Source organism: Penicillium griseofulvum, assembly GCF_001561935.1.
Source record: "Penicillium griseofulvum strain PG3 chromosome Unknown contig_80, whole genome shotgun sequence".
Taxonomy (NCBI): domain Eukaryota; kingdom Fungi; phylum Ascomycota; class Eurotiomycetes; order Eurotiales; family Aspergillaceae; genus Penicillium; species Penicillium griseofulvum.
Window position 1 is genome coordinate 483,492 of NW_024467471.1, and position 16,609 is coordinate 500,100.

A 16,609-nucleotide genomic window follows, 5' to 3' on the forward strand; every position below is an offset into this window, starting at 1 on the left:
CTTTATTTTGATTCACCAATCATCGCTCTCAATGCATAGTGTGCAGGCGTGGCGATCGCTAATAGGTGATCAATTTGTTTGTTCAAATATCTTCAGGTTTCAAATGAACCTCCTAGGTTCCTCGGGAACCATTAAGCCTCAACTAAAATCAAGGCTTATATCCCGGAGCCTTTGTCCCCATAAAAGAGAATTAGAAACTGTTGCAGATTAAATTGTCCCCACTTTTTGAAAAGCCACGAAAGTGACCTTATCTGGAGAAGAACATTTAGATATAATTGGCCAAGACCAAGCGGTAAAGAATAAATCCAAACTGCTGCCTGTTTAGTGACTACATGACTTCGTAGTATGTTCCTACATACTTGATTTCCTCGGCGTCTTGGCTTTCCCCTTTTTAGTGCTCAGGTCTTGCCGCCTTTTGCTCAGTAGATTTGAGCACGCTTTGGTAATCCACCGAACGCTGGGCATTACATAAACCCTCTGGTCCGGCCAGGTGCACTCTGTCGTCATCTGAGCACTGCCAAGTCTGGGGTGACCTCGGGAGCGGCCTACGCTATATCAAATACATACACGTCCTATCACGTGCAACCCTCGACTTTTAGACACCTGTCCTATCACAAAGAGCTTGGTGTTTGAATATACGATCTGGTCTATTGGCACATATTATTATTATTACCTTCGTGCTTGCTTTATTTGTTTCTTTGCTGAAGAGTGCTACTAGTCCTAATCGGAAAAGGGGTTGTTTGCTACGCGGATTAACCTACATAGTAGACCTTGCCACTAGCGGCTGCCGATATATCTAATCATGAACCCAAACTCCAAAGATCCTTCTTACATCTCTTCAACCATGGCAGATCATACTACAGATGGATCACCGGACCCCGACCAAGCAAGTATTATCTGGATCAAGCTCCAAGTTCCTAAAGACCTGAAGCTAGATATCCAATTGGTTGGATTGTTTAGCCACTAATTCGGGCCCCTGGACACGATGACTCTGGATGGACAATTAGGGGCCATAGGCTGGAGGGAAGAGTTCATTGGTTTCAAGCCAATCACTTAAGTTTGAATATCTCGTTTTTTTTGTGGTTTGAAATTCTATATTGGAGATTGGAGGTTTTAAGGCCAATTGTATTGTGGTGCCTTGGTGCCTCAGACATAGAATTCACTAATATATCAGGTGATCAACTCTAACCAGTTTAGCTAGTAGGTCTGAGCCCAGGCTGAAATTTACTGAGCCTGACTTTTAGCTCATCAAAGCGGCATTTGGAATGGGAAACCCCAGGTCAACGCGTAGGTACTCCATATTAAAATGAACCATATATAATCCACATTCCAGATATCTCATCTAATTAGCTTATCTTCCACAAAAGCTTGGGCATAATATATTTCCTAAAACCAACAGCGCTTAAGATGTGATGTGATGAGATAGATGTGAAGTGATTGGGAGCCGAGCGGGTCATCAACCAACCAGAAGCCTTAACGATGTGAAGAAGATGCATTAGGGGGAAAGACCAGGATTTGATCTCAGCCATCTTCCCTGTAAAAAAGGACAAGAAAGAGGAGATTATGGGAGATCCCCGAGCTCTGACTTTTGTACTCCCCGCTTACAAGGTTCCTATGGTCTTCCACTCTTTAGTTTAATGTCGGCGTCCTTCCACCATGCGCCTTCGTTCACACGGGCTATGCAGTAGCTTAGACTGTCGATCAGTTCTGTTACTTCCTATGTTAATCCCCGTGGGAAAGCCGTTGAGTCGCATGTCCAGGTTCTCACTTTGTTCAACTGTCTGCTTTGGTCCAAACCAACTATTTCACTATTCAAGAAATCTCGATCAGAATTATATCCATTTACTTGGTAGCAGATTCAGCAAACATACTCTAACTTAAAAATGAGTCGCTTGAACTTGGATACCACAGTCGGAGGAAATCGCCAGAGATATTCATTTATGGAAACACCACTTGAGATGCACCCATCCTACAAACGGGATATATCATCCCCTCCCCCGGCGGACCCGAGTGCTCCCCCGCAGCATCTTGCAATGGAAGAATCACCAAAGCAGCGACAGCGAGCATGGTCATACGCACCAAGTGAGAAAGAAGAGAAATTTCAGAATCAGGGAATAATCCCAGACTATAACAACTGCCCACCCATCGAACAGCACCCAGCCAATTATGCACCTTTGGTTCAAAACCACCACCACCACCACCACCACCAGCAGCAGCAGCAGCAGCAGCAGCAGCAGCAGCAGCAACAACAGCAACAGCAACAACAACAGCAACAGCAGCAACAGCAGCAACAGCAGCAACAGCAGCAACAGCAAGCCCAAGCCCAATATAACACTGCAATGTCTCCTCAGACATACGCAATTGCGCCCGAGCAGCCGCATGCTCAACTTTATACCCAATCCTATACCCAGTCGTATACAAACATAGCCGACCAACAAAGTCGCACGATGACCCCTCAAACGTACGCAACTCAGCCGCATGCCAATATACCAGAGCAACAGCAGCATCACTGGCACCAACAGATTGGCATGACCATATCTCCTCAGTATGCGAATGTACCTCAACAACAACAGCACAGCACCCCAATGTCTCCTCGCCCATATACGGCTCATCCATATGCAACACAACCATACACCCACACCCAGGACCAGCAGCGCGACATCGAAACAACCCAATACGCCTCGTACCCTGAAACTCCCAGCTCACCACCCCCGGTCTCGCCAGGCCCACTACCCCAGAAAGTGAACCCCGAAGCCCCAGAGCGAAGCGAAACCATATCCATTGTCCCAGACGAGAATCCCCTCCAGTCACCCAAATCCCCGTACTTCCCTCCACCCACCAGAGCGACAACATCACACGCTCCCCAGCCAGACGAGCTGAGCACATACCACCAGCCTGGCCAATCCATGCATCCAAATCAGGAGGTAAAGGGCGGAGGCTGGAGCAATGGACTGTGCGAATTTTCAAATCTCGGAATCTGCTGTCTGGGAATGCTATGCCCGTGCATTCTGTATGGGAGAACACAACACAGACTGTCGATGAAATCAAGAAAGGAGGACCCGACCAACATGCTCGGTTATGAGACGTGCAATGGATCGTGCACGGGGATGGGGTTGTTATGTGGATGTCAATGTAAGTCTAAGTCCGATTTCAATTCCATTTCCAGTTCCAAGCTTGGGTGGGATGTCCAACGCCGCCGAGCAGTCAGGAAAAATATATAAACACCATTCTAACCTGCATAGGGTTGCTCGCCACTATCCAACACACCAGAACGAGAAAGGCATATGGCATTCAGGGTAGTATTGGGTCGGACTGTGTGAGAGCTACCTGCTGTACATGCTGCACATTGATTCAGGATGAGAAGGAGATCCAGAAGCGTGAGGAGTACCGTTCTGGCGCGGCTAGGGAACGCGGTGCGACTCTGCTCTCGCCGTATACTACCCCCGGGCCGATGTCGTATAGCCCGCCACCGAGACGATGAGCTATGTTTAGCAGTGGAGTAGGATTGGATGGCATGGAGTCTTGTATAAATGTATATACTTTATGCATTGCGATGTTATAGCGTTTTTCATTCATATGTTTTTGGTTGATTTGGGACAGTTGTAGGGACTTCGGAGTACTCGGTAGTTTGGCTATCAGCTTTGGTTATCTACAGGTGGGATCTTTGACGCTAGCAGGTTTAACCTCACGTTTGTGCTCTGTTTAATTGAATAATTAGTTTGCTATGTTTGCACCCAAAGTACCTGATATATCTCTTCCCCTTCCCCCACGTCCCTCTCTCTGCACTCCCCTCACTCCGCGCTTTTCTCTCACCCCTCTCTAGCAATCCACCTAATTTGAAAATGATAGAACATTTAGAAGGATAAAGCGCCTTCTCGCCAATGCCACTATCAGTAGAAAATCTTCGATATAGCGGGCGTTGCACGCCTACTTTAGCCTGGTAACTCAACTACAATGCCTGCTATATCAAAGAACTTTTGCTGGTAGTGTTGTTGATGAGAAGGCGCTTTATTCTCATAAACAATTGTGTTCAGATGCAACTACGACCACGCTGACGCGAATGGTAAAAGCTTCGGAAGCAGGTCGGTAAAGGAGAATAATAGATGTCTCGTGTTTCTCAGGAGTCAGACAGATTAGGTTTCTTTGATTCTTTTTTGCCTTTGTCATTCTTTACCTACGTCAAGGAAGCTATGATCGCTTTGTTAGCTCTTTCCCTATCAGGAGGAAAGGAAAAAGAAGTCAAACAGTGACATTGTCATTTGTCTCAATTCAATAACCCTAGCCAACTGACCAAGACCTTGACTCAGTGCAAATTAAAGCCTTTGGTATATTTTTTTCTCCACTGAGATGTCTTTCATGCATAGCTGGGTAAAAATAAATATTATAAATACCTCCTATCCCAGCAAACTTCCGAATAAATCAATCAAGAAACCGACATCCAAACATCTAGGAACAAGGTCCGCAGTCTCTTTCTTTCAGCCCAATCGATGCCGGATTGTTAACAAGAAGATCTAGGTAAGTCCAAATTCCACCATCTGCTTGACCCCCCCGAGCTATTTCCTAGCAAAGGATGTCTAACCGCGAGCCAGCACGCTCGTGGCAGCAAAATTTCCAAAAGGAGTGCCGCACCTTTGTAAAACAGGCAGAAGCCCTAGCTGCTTACGCTAGGAAATACCCGGACGATGATGAGTATGAGCACACCGACAATATTTGTGAAGGACTTGTACGACTATGGTCTCAATTAGCGTACGTAAAAGACACCGGACTTGATATGGTTGCGGAAACGCCCAAATGTTCTCTCGTTCGCGAGGATCGCCAATATTGGTTCATTCGGGCTTTGGCAGACCAGACGGAGTTTGAAGATGAGTGCGATGAAATAGAGGCCCGTCTGGATGGACTGTTAGCGAAGGTTGGACAGCATGAGTTAGAGAACCTTTGGGTTGCTGGGGTTCTTGAGTCAACATCTTTGCATATCCAGGGAAGATTTCATGTATAGATGGTTTGTCAATGGAACTAAATATTCTTTTGGTATCTGGATCTATTGACAAGCTTGTAATCATATATAGAGCAAGAGCAACGGTTTGCCCAGAGTGTAAAGAGACAGGGAACAATAATGATCGGCTACTTGTACAACCTCTATCCTTGATGACAATTGGATTGAAATCAAAATGACCTGGCTTAGGAGGATAAGAAGGAAAATATATTTGAGATAATATCTATAAGCTGCTTTTTTTTAACTGTTTTAGCTAGTCCGTAAAAGTCGTCGGGGCATTAGGCAAGGGTTTGTAAGTCGAGCATTCATTGTTACATCACTGTAGAAATTCTTATTTCAACCCTTCATGTAGTACACTCGACAGAATTCAAATTCCCGATCACATCACATCATTACAATCATGGCTAGTGCTTCAAGTGCCAAACCATACCCAAGTTGCCTCCTATGCGGAGTGGAGGTTCCGTCAATGATTCACTCCCAAAACATGAACCCGCCCCGTTCTGCTATTCTGTTCGGAGCAAATCAGCGTACGCACTACAGAATAACCAGACCAGGCCATGTGGTAATCCCATCAAAGGAAGTAGAAGAGGCGGAGCTCCCAGATCTTCCCAAAATATGGTCCTGCATGTGTCGAGCAAGTGAGTTTACAAAGGGTCAAGGTCCAATCTACTCTAACTTGTACAGTAATGAAAGGACCAACTACCAAGTACTTTTTGAGTGGTATTACTGCAATTAGAACAGATAACACCCGTCCCTACATCGTCCCAAAAAGCCGTAGTATGGCGCGAATCGGTGGGAGAACACCTCATCTGCAACACGATGACACCTTCGTTCAATTCTACGCAGCATCCATCAGAAGACAACCAAGTGAATTCAAAGACGAACACATCGGATTTGTTGTCCATGCCCACTGCTGGGCCCTTCTTAACCACATCATACCAACAACTTTGGTCGAAAGGAAATTGGAGAAATTCATTTGTGCTGCCCAAAAATACTGGCGTGGCCATGAATTATGGGGAAGCAATGATGCCATGCTTAAACTTGTCAAGCAATATGACTTGCTACATACTAATTCAGAGCTGAAATCCCCGTTTAAGTATGGCTGCGATATCTATAAGAATCCTCTTATAGTTCCCGAGATTCAAAAAGCAATTGATAGGGCAAGGAAAACCGGGAAGAAATATACAAAGCCCCATACTAATTACAGTCACGTACCGTTGGATATTGCGATCCTGATCGCTGAGCGGATTTGTCCTATTGACTATACACTGGATGATGTGAAGAATACACGAAATATGCTTTCTGCGTGGCAGTGGACATTGCCTGACGGGTTTTGGAAGAGGCGACTAAAAGAGGAGGATATACTATTCGAATTGGAGTCACTTAAGGAGGAGGACTACTCAATCGATTGGCAAAGTCTACGGCTTGATTTGATGGCTCTTGTTTCTGATCGGAATTGGTATAAATTAAGCGGCTTGGCGAATCGTGTGCGAGTACTTAGCTTTATGACTGCTATCACGTCGGATTTTCTGGAAATGACCTAAGGATAAGAAAGTCGCTATAGAAGGACTTGCTATATAGCTTGAGGTAGTCCACTATGTGCCGAGTACTACATGTAGTAAGGCGCCGCCAAGATAGCTAAATTGCATCCCCGCGCCCTAATCCACATGACCGGAGCGCATGGACGCTCCGATAAAGGCGTCCTCCAAGAGTTTCTCCTATTTTTTTTTTTAGCTTTTGCCTAAATATATTCTCTTGAAATTTACCTATGAGCTTCACAATCCGCACTAGAAACCCAAAATGCGCGGTCTCGACGAAAGCACAGATGTCTTTTTACGTACTGGCCAGAAAGCCCAAGAACAAGTGCGACATGCATGGGCTGGTTTTATAAATTTTGCAGCGCGTGATAATGTTCTCGAGGTTGCGTTGGGTTTGATGTTGGTTCTCCTTGCATAACCTAACTACCAAGTATCCGAGAATCCTGCTAATACATAGTATCTTGATACGTAAAGTATAGCTAATGCATTCACCAAAGTCGTGACATCTTTCGTATCAGATCTGGTTTTACCAATTGTGTCTCTACTGCCATTTCTGAACCGGAACATGGATGAGAAATTCGCTGTCCTCTCGAAGGGTCCGAATTTTGACCAGCAGAATGGATATAATACCCTCTACCAAGCGAGAGAAGATGGAGCATTGGTCCTAGCTTACGGGTATGTGGATCTACCCCAGCTAGTCGTGGAAGGTCCCTGTCAGAGTCACTCTTAACAAATATTTATGCAGGTTGTTTATTGAGACAGTTCTCAATTTCATGGGTGTCAGCCTGACTCTGTACGCAGTCGGACATTTGTACATGCTTATCTTTCATGACAAGATCATTAAGCGTACTGTTAGGTGTCCATACTGCAAGCAGTATATCGGTGAATCGGTAAGGATTTAGTCTATATGTGCTTTTCTTGGCTAATTGTTCAAAGGCGCTGCGCTGCCGTCATTGCTCAACATGGCAAGATGGACGAGAAGATCTGCCTCGGAGTGGTAAAAGTTCTCGCCAGGAACTGGCTGATGGCGAGCCGAGTTTTGTTGGGGAAGCGATACCAGATGACGGCGGAATTCTGTGAAGTATACTCGGTGATATGAAGGTGGTTTCTTTTGAATTTTTGCAGCTGAGAGACTTTGATTATGCACGAATGGATAATTTCTAGGTTTCTTCTATTGTTGAGAGGGCCATGAAAAAGACAGCTCCAGATGAAATGGGATTTTAATTAATGTACAAGAAGCTCTATAATATAGACGCCAAGAATGCCACATCTTATCTGAATGTCTATACCTTATATCGACCACCATTCGAATTCACTCATATCCTGTACCGGCAATTTATGTTGTTGGCGACGCCACGTCCTGCGGGCATGCTTGACGAACTTTTCTGCGGGAGACCAGGCTGCCTCCCAGGTCGGGGCCTGTCTTAGAGTAGTTTTAGACTGGAGAATGCCAAAGCGGAAATCAAGGGGGTTTTCACTGCCTGCAGGAGACGGTAGTCGCATGTAGTAGCGGACACTGTCAGGAATCTCCTCAGCCACATGGCTAACCATGATCAAGGCTTGGTCTGGTGTAAGACCAGTGTACCGGAAGTTATCATTTTGAAGACGGGCACTGAATCTAGCAACACGGCCTCTGGTTCGCGGTCGCTCACCGGTTTCCAAGAAGTTCAAGCACATATCACGCTGTGCTGAGGACATGCCCGAGAAAGCTTCGTCGAGGATAACAATATCCGGCCTAGCGACGAGGGCCCGAAGGAAAAGCACAATCCGTTGTTGTGCCGGGGTGAGCTCACCGAACAGAATTTCATCCGCGTACCCAACAACGTGATCCAATGGGAAGTATGGTTCGACGTTGAACTGCTTCTTCAAGGTCGGGAGATGGGCAGTGGATATATCTGGCACCTCGCTCGTGAGGTGATTTGGATCGAGCAGAGGTTTGAACAATTTCAAGACTATAGATATGTCATGATCTCGTTCAACATTCAGCTTCGGCTTTGATAGGAAGGTCTCAGCGAAGGCGCTCTCAAGTGCCCCACGGATACTTAATTGTCGCGGGAAAAACGCATGGATCTCCGGTGACGAGTGTCCAATGCGGGACTGCAGTTCAAATATTGAAATTCCTGGTTTGCCAGGCTCCGGAAGCCTGGATCGTCCAAAAAGCTTGACAGGCTGCCCATACGTCTGCGGATGGTCGGATGTGATCATTGATAGCAATGTTGTTTTGCCTGACCCATTAGGGCCAATAATAGCCCAGCGTTGCCCCCGACGAACTCGCCAGTGCAGGCCGTGCTTCTTTTCACCATTCACATTTTGTTCCCAATCACCAAGTACCGGCTTGTCCCCATACTGGACAAAAACCCCTTCCATATCAATGACTGGCTCACCACCCAATGGCGCCTGGACTTCTATGGACTTTATTTCATGCGTATGTGCCACCAAATCCTCAAGGAGTTCTTCGTCCAAGATACCCGCCTTCAAGTCTGCTTTACACTTATTCAATATTTCCGTTTGCTGTTCAGGTAGAGAGTTCGGTTTAGTCTTTTTTACAACGTGGCTCCAGATATTGAGCGAGTCTTCGACAGCGGGCCTCGGCCCTTGCAGCAGAACCTGATGGGAATTGCCCACAACCATAATGTGCGTGATCCAGTCCGGCACCTTGTCCTGGGGCCGTAGAGCCAGGATGAGCCGCGGAGCGTGTTTCTGCGCTAGGCTATGAAGAAGTTGAGAGATCTTTCTCGCTGCCACCGGGTCCAATCCCACTAAATAGAGGTTAGAATGTCAAGATTGTCAAATGTGAATTCAAAACACTCACTGAATGGCTCATCAAGAAGTAATAGCTCTGGTTTGCTTAGTATCGCCTTTGCAATTCGTGCTCGACGTGTTTGACCATTGCTCAGATTCGCAACTGGCAAGGAGAGCAGGTTCGTTAGCTCAAGACTACTGGCGGTCTTCATGAGAAAATCGTCATCGTGTAGCGTGCCTTCCTCCTCTCCTTCGATCGGGTTTAGGGAAGTCTGGCCACGCAAGAATTGTAGCAGGGTCCAGTCGGTTTCCTCCCGAAGACTCTCATAGCGAGCACTGAGGTATGCGCCACGGATTCCCCCAATGGCCCCCGAGCCCTCACCACTGAATCCAACATATTGGATCGCATTTTCAGGTAAACGCAATCGTGGGTTCTTCTTCGCGATCTCGTCTGTGAGGAGGTATGGGTATGAACGTGCGCTGGGCGGGATACAGACGTATTGGCCGCGGAGGATATGGAGGAGGTCACTTCGGCCAGACGGACCAATAATAGCCCAGTGTTGCAGAGGGGATGTAGTGACTGCGTCGCGAGTTTGAAGAGCGGGTAGAGTGAAATTCAGGTTCGGGAAGAGAGGTGGATTGGACAAGTCTTCGGCGGTTGGGTATTTATTGTAAAAAGTTCCACCTTGTATATCAATGAATGGGACTCCGGACTTGAAGCGGGTTGGGCGATAAGATGCAAGCCCCAATACCCTGGGCCGCAACTTAATTCGGAGTAGCATCTTCGCCTGGCAAAGTCGCAAACGTTCTGGAGATTGGAGATTCGGGGTAGGCATTTTATAGGTCACGTGACTACATCGGGCGATTCTAGATTGCCATGCAGGGGCTGTTCTAAATCTTTTGCCTCATTCTACTATTGAAGTCAACATCAATGGTGATTTGAATTTGCTATCATCTACTCTGGAACACACGGTAGATGAAATTATTTTCACAGATATATTATTGTAATTCTACTATCAACTGAATATACATTCAGAGAACACTATCAGGAGCCCAGCCATCGGGGTTTCCATGCATATACAATTCCACATCATGATCGGGGTCCGTAGTATTCTCCTCCAAGTCCTGGCCCTCCATGAAGTCAAGGATCTGTTGGCGCACCCAAGCTGCCCTGTTGCGGGTTCTGAAGGTAAGGACTTGTCTTCTATGGTTCGGAGCCTAGAATGAAACCCATCCTTCTTCACACGCCTTACGATCGGCGACAACAACCATGATAGACTGGAATTTTTTCAACTTATCTGGTTTATTGTACCACTCTGTAGGCCAATCGCGAGACGACAGACCACCAAGCATATCTGGTCTGTGCATCAACGCCGTGATCATGTACGATGGTATAGAGCGTGGCGTCCTGTAGGCGATTCCATCCACGAAATCGGGATCCGTATCTCCATTAGGAATAGTGATACTACCAGGATCAAACTCCTCTTTATTCTCAAAGATACACTCTTTCTCCAGACACGCGTCGTTTGTATCTCCGTCGCCAAATACAACCGTACGGAGACGATTGTATGCAGCATCGGTAGCAACCTGGCTTGTCTGATCATCTTTCTGCCCGTACCATGTTCGAATTCAGTGTAGTCTTGTTGTTGACCATCTACGGCACGATCTTCATCTGACATAAAATCTTGAGGCACATGTGGAGGGATTTCCTTGGGAAACAGATCATCGCCGTCTGGGTATGTCCATTTCTCTATTAGCGTTAATCCATAGCTAAGAAAGAGTCTAAAAGGTTACAATGCGGGCACTTTTGCCGAGCCGAATGCAAGACTCAACAAGGGCACGAAATTGTTGGGTTCTTGTAAGGGGAGAATTGGGATCCCATTTTTCCTATTTTAATACTAGCATCCTATATCGGGTCTGTTGCTCTGAAAATTTTACCTTAACATGATAATCGAAAGGCAGGTGGCCGAATGGCATCATGTCGATTTCTTGAAGCATTATGCACCAGAAATAGGAGTATCGTGAAAATTAGGGGCTATCAAAAAGTGTTAGTAAAGTGAGCAGCTCACTAACTGAGCCCGGACTACGCAGCGGTATAGACTCCAGGGGTCAAAGCCCCATTTCTAGGCAATATCGATGCCCTGATGCCTCCTTTCCTGAAATAAGACCAGCGGAATAATTAAGATACTTGAATTACTATTTCAAGATAGTCGGCCGTATAAGTAGTCTTGTGATACCTTTTTAGTAATCTTTCCAGAGGTCTTTCCAGTAATTTCTTGGTAGTCTCCTCAGACATTATTCTGTTTGTATATACCAGTTTTATAGGTCGACGGTAGAAAAAAGACAGAAAAAGGCTTTGAGTATGTTCTCTCGATATGTTTTCACGTGACTGTTCCGATTCGATTCCGATCCCGGATAGCTTTTTCGGATCTGCACGCGGGGGAGATGTTTCATGCAAGTATTCGTGATAATTCGAAGCTCAAGTATTGGACAGACATACATGGAAGGCAACATATATTTACATATGTATTTTATATTTCTCGCAAAGTAGTAAATACCTTTAATATACGTAAGTTGACAACGGAGCGGGTGTGGCCACCCGATGCCAAATTCTCGGGACCCGATCTGAGGTTGTCATGGATATAATATCCGACCTTCTCCTACTTCAGATCATTTCCCCTCTAATATTCCAATTGCGGACTTTCACGTGGCACCCCGCGTTGATCCAATTTCAAAGACCTCACTTCCATTCAACCAACGTTCAAGTGCAAGTATCTACCGAGAAAGAATCAACATAACCGTCATCATGTACTCTCCAGTCCTTGAGACCAGTCGCATCTTCTCTGAGCTGTGCGAGCAGTCAGAACGCTTCAATTTGCCACCTGACGTCCTCGCCAATAAAGACCGCGTCTCGTTCTCTACCAGTCATAATGAAATCTATTTTCCCATTCCCTTCAAGGAGACTGAGACCCTCGCTGCTCTGAAGGGAATTGAAGGTTCCGTGGCTGCTGCCATTGCGGATCTACGCTTCGGTGCTGGTGAGGAACCTCGCGGCATTCAAGTCAGTCTCGAAGCTGCCACTGCCTTCGGATGTCAAGCGTACATGGCAAAGGTGGATGGTCTGTCGAAATTGGACCCCGCTGTGAAATCGAAGTTGAAGAGTATGTAATTCTGTGCAGACTGGTCATGCAGTGGCAAGACAATACTGACTGTAACAGACACGGATTTGCTGGCTGCCCAATCCAACGGCTACCGACGCATGTCGGCAAATCTTTACAGGACTAAGAATCCAGATGAATACTTCCATATTCATGGATCACTGGAGGCTACGACAACCCTAAACATGATTGGGCTGGAGGGCCAACGACCAGACCTGACCGACTATGAAGAAATCATCAAGGTGATCGAGAGTAAGGTACAGCAATACACAGTTGCTGAGCTTGAAGAGATGAACAAGGAGAGACGCCAGGCTGGTGTGACTGCCTACAAACATGAAGACTTCATCAAGACTCCCCATGTAAGTTTTACACGGTCTAATATCTAACTGCAACAAGCAAGCTAACCATTTCAAAGGGAAAACTTAACGTCCAAGAGCCCGCATGGAAAGTCAGCAAATTGCCTGGTGATCTTCCTCCAACTCCTTTCCCAGCTAGACGTAACGGCAGCAAGAAGATCCTCGAGGGCATCAAGGTGCTGGAGATGTGCCGTATCATCGCCGGCCCAACCGTTACCCGTATCCTAGCCGAGTATGGTGCCGATGTGTTGAAGATAACCAGCCCGAGTCTTTCCGATGTTCCGTTTTTCCAAGTCGATGGTAACATGGGCAAGCATGCAGCAGATCTTGATCTAAAGAGCGAGGCTGGACGCAAGGAGTTTGAGAAGCTCCTGGATGATGTGGATGTCATCGTAGATGGCTACCGTCCCGGAGCACTGGATAAGCTTGGCTACGGAGCAGAGGCCATGGCTGCGTTGGCAAAGAAGCGTGGCAAAGGCATCGTTTACGTGAATGAGAACTGCTTCGGATACGAAGGCGAGTGGGCTAACCGCGCTGGATGGCAGCAAATCGCAGACTGCGTAAGTTATCAGATCCAATACTCATGCAACTGATTACAACTGACCCCAAGTATAGGTTACTGGAATCGCCTGGGCCCAAGGACAGTTCATGGGCCTTTCAACCCCCGTTGTACCCCCTTTCCCCATCTCCGACTACGGCACAGGCTGCATGGGCGCCATTGCCGCACTGACTGGTCTCTACCACCGCGCGAAGACTGGCGGCTCATACCACGGCAAAGCCTCGCTGATGCACTACGACCTTCTACTCTTTGCAATGGGCCAATATCCGGCTGATATACAAGAGGAGCTTCGTAAGGTTCAGCCGCCTGAGTTCTTCAAGTTGCGCCACTGCGACAGCGTTGACCGTATCTCGTCGACTGTGCTGAAGGGCATGCAGGAACGGTTCCCACACTTGTACAAGCCTGCCGGTTCTGAGTCGGAAGGCCGCAAGCCTTTGACAGAACTATGGTCATCGCGCGCATATGGAGCGGATATCGAGATTGTGAAGCCAGTCGCAGTTATTGGCGGAGTGGATAATCAGTTCGTGCGATCTAGTCGTCCGAATGGATTTGACCGGGCTTCGTGGGAGGAGTTTAACGTCGAGGAGACAGATGCAAGGAAATGTTAGGGGAGTTCTGTCTTTACTCCTTCTTGATCTTGAATGTCAGGAATGCAATTCAGGTAGATTGCAAATGAACACCAGTTTGAAAGTTACATGTTAAGGTGGTAAAAGCATAGGCTACACAGGCGGTTCTTCTATAAAGCACCGATATCTCTTAATAGTAGGAATGAGATAATTGCTATTATGCCTATACCATATTTAAGTACCTTCTGCAAGGACACTACATTTGAAAAGGCATGTGAAAAAATTATACAAAATCCTGTACTAGCTTTAGTAGGGATAAGACACCGTAGGATGGCTTGAAAGAGTGTATATAAAAGAAGTGGATCTCTCATAGCTTCATAATTACCTCATTTGGCTGAGAAGGATCCAGCCAATCAGGTCACTAAAATTAAAAAAAAGGAACCTTGGAACCTTGGAAGTTACCTATGTAAGGACCAGGCATGTCAGAGTCCCCCAGCCCCGTAGCTTAGCGGAAAGAGCTCTGGTACATTTCAACAGAGTACCTACATGCTTTTAGGACAAGCTTGCGGTCAAAGCAGGGAGCTGTCATTTGTTCTCGGTAGAATCATTTCAGCACCAGAATTCGCATTAACAGAGACCCTCTCATAGTGGTAAAGCACATACGACTGAACTCTGTGTGCGCGGGGGACCATTCTTTTTTCATTAAAGAACTTTCCTTCATACATATGTAGGAATTAAGAATGAGGTTCACGATCTGTTGAAAACTCCCAGTCACCTGACCATCTGACACCAAAACTTCCATGTGGGACCCGAAAAGGGGGGAACACGGGACCCTCCTATGGTCCCACAGGGTGTGGGTATTTTTCCCTGCTATTCGAGGGCTCTTTTCTCCTATCTCCTAGTCTTTGCGATTTTAAAATGGTCAACCTTCGTACTTTAACCTCTCTCACATATTTGACGCAAGTTGCTTTTCTAGGCAATGCGCAAAAGCTTAGGGACATTGTTCCTAAGCGTGAGGTTCTCTACGTTGGCGGACAATACACGAACATCACGGTAAGCCCCGATCTCCACTAGCTGTACGCGTATCTAAGAATCGAAGGACAATGCAACCAATTCGACTTCAATGGCTATGATAGGGCAAATTTACGTCGAGAAGCTTTCCCCTAGGCCAAACCCAGCGAACCCACCACTTCCCATTATCTTCATTGCAGGCGCCGCTCAGACAGGTACCAATTTCCTTGATACTCCAGACGGACGGCCAGGATGGGCTTCCTATTTTATCTCCAAGGGTCACACGGTCTACCTCTCAGACCAGCCTGCACGCGGCCGCTCCTCTTGGTTTCCCGGACAGGGAAATATCGGTAACATTGGCTCCCCCAATGGTGTCTCTGATCTTTTTACCGACGTAGCAAATAACGACAACCAATGGCCACAGGCAAAGCTTCATACACAATGGCCCGGCACTGGTCGCATGGGCGACTCAACTTTCGACGCTTTCTACAGGAGCCAGATGCAGTTCCAGATCGACAGCTTTATAAGCGAAGAACAAAATGCGCAGGCATATTCAGCTCTAGTCGACCTCGTGGGCGACTGTTACATCATCGGTCACTCGCAGGCGGGTGCATACGGTATCTTCAACCAAACACGATGACTCGCTAGGTAGTTAACGATTGAATAGCCTGGAGGGTCGGAGACATGCGCCCAGACCTAGTCAAGGGTATTGTCCAGCTCGAGCCGTCTGGTCCACCGTTCACGTTCCGCCCTCCGATTGGAAACGGCCCAGCTTTGCCTTTTGGTCTCACTGAACTCGAAATCGGATACGAGCCGTCTGCAGGCAAGAATGCCGAAAATATTGAGACAACAATCGAGCCAGCAATCGACGCCGACCATAACGAGTGCATTATGCAGAAGTCCCCAGCGAAGCAGTTGACGAATTTGGGCAAAATCCCAGAACTTGTTGTTACTGGCGAAGCATCGTTCCATGCGCCATACGATTACTGCACCGTCAAGTATCTGAAGCAAGCTGGCGTCGACGTTGAATACGCGGATCTAGGCAAGGAGGGCATTCATGGTAATGGCCACATGTTCTTCATGGAGAAGAACAGCCTTGAGATTGCAGACCGGGTGTACCAGTGGCTGCAAAAGCATTAATCAATGGATTATTGGTTTTTGCGTCAGTTCGCAAAGCTCGACTCGTCATGTCTGAGCCTATCTATGAGGCTAAGTAAGTGACTAGAAACCCTTCCGACTCTACCACACGACTTGTGAAACAGACAGGGAAGGAGGGCCCTGCAACTGACAGCAATCTGGCAGCACAGGGATGAATATATTCAAGGTTCATACTTAGTCCAAAGTCATCGCGATCTCAAATGATACGAGTGTATAAAATTTTGGTTCACCCTTGCTTGGTTTGCTCTCGAACTTTCAGCACTATCCCATGGCATATATTCTATTTCAATAAGAGAGCATTGTGCTCTTTTTAAATAGCGTTTCAATGCGCAGTGCGACATGACCTGTCTTAGTACATACAACGCGCACTTAGCACGGACCCCCGCCACAGCCACCCAGACAGTCCGGATCAAGCCAACTTCTACGTAACAGAGCATGAAGCGGTGAATGTTGTGCTTTAGACCTTTGATAGAAGGGTGGTTATGCAGGATATGACTTCGTATGTAGGTAATGGATCTAGTGAAAGGT

The 16,609-nt window shown here is 46.8% G+C and overlaps 6 protein-coding genes across 6 annotated transcripts; 5 read left to right on the forward strand and 1 right to left on the reverse strand.

Moving 5' to 3' along the window:
* Positions 1–1,883: 1,883 nt before the first annotated feature.
* On the forward strand, positions 1,884–3,481 carry PGRI_012170 (DUF614 domain protein; the record flags this gene model as incomplete). The annotated part of the gene is made up of 2 exons (XM_040788930.1): positions 1,884–2,924; positions 3,356–3,481. 2 exons carry the CDS (start codon positions 1,884–1,886, stop codon positions 3,479–3,481), a joined length of 1,167 nt encoding a protein of 388 aa, XP_040645883.1.
* Positions 3,482–4,570: 1,089 nt separating this feature from the next.
* On the forward strand, positions 4,571–6,537 carry PGRI_012180 (uncharacterized protein; the record flags this gene model as incomplete). The annotated part of the gene is made up of 4 exons (XM_040788931.1): positions 4,571–4,948; positions 5,251–5,285; positions 5,543–5,631; positions 5,678–6,537. The coding sequence occupies 4 exons, from the start codon at positions 4,571–4,573 to the stop codon at positions 6,535–6,537; spliced, it is 1,362 nt and encodes a 453-aa protein (XP_040645884.1).
* Positions 6,538–6,793: 256 nt separating this feature from the next.
* Positions 6,794–7,611, forward strand: PGRI_012190 (MscL family protein; the record flags this gene model as incomplete). Its single annotated transcript, XM_040788932.1, has 4 exons — positions 6,794–6,923; positions 7,011–7,206; positions 7,277–7,421; positions 7,468–7,611. The coding sequence occupies 4 exons, from the start codon at positions 6,794–6,796 to the stop codon at positions 7,609–7,611; spliced, it is 615 nt and encodes a 204-aa protein (XP_040645885.1).
* A 210-nt stretch (positions 7,612–7,821) lies between these two features.
* Positions 7,822–11,271, reverse strand: PGRI_012200 (putative ABC transporter; the record flags this gene model as incomplete). Its single annotated transcript, XM_040788933.1, has 5 exons — positions 7,822–9,290; positions 9,344–10,026; positions 10,435–10,477; positions 10,527–10,881; positions 11,212–11,271. The coding sequence occupies 5 exons, from the start codon at positions 11,269–11,271 to the stop codon at positions 7,822–7,824; spliced, it is 2,610 nt and encodes an 869-aa protein (XP_040645886.1).
* An 808-nt stretch (positions 11,272–12,079) lies between these two features.
* PGRI_012210 (CAIB/BAIF family enzyme) lies at positions 12,080–13,954 on the forward strand (the record flags this gene model as incomplete). The annotated part of the gene is made up of 4 exons (XM_040788934.1): positions 12,080–12,434; positions 12,492–12,790; positions 12,847–13,347; positions 13,403–13,954. The coding sequence occupies 4 exons, from the start codon at positions 12,080–12,082 to the stop codon at positions 13,952–13,954; spliced, it is 1,707 nt and encodes a 568-aa protein (XP_040645887.1).
* Positions 13,955–14,830: 876 nt separating this feature from the next.
* On the forward strand, positions 14,831–16,063 carry PGRI_012220 (alpha/beta hydrolase; the record flags this gene model as incomplete). Its single annotated transcript, XM_040788935.1, has 3 exons — positions 14,831–14,965; positions 15,012–15,540; positions 15,591–16,063. 3 exons carry the CDS (start codon positions 14,831–14,833, stop codon positions 16,061–16,063), a joined length of 1,137 nt encoding a protein of 378 aa, XP_040645888.1.
* Between the last annotated feature and the right edge of the window lie 546 nt (positions 16,064–16,609).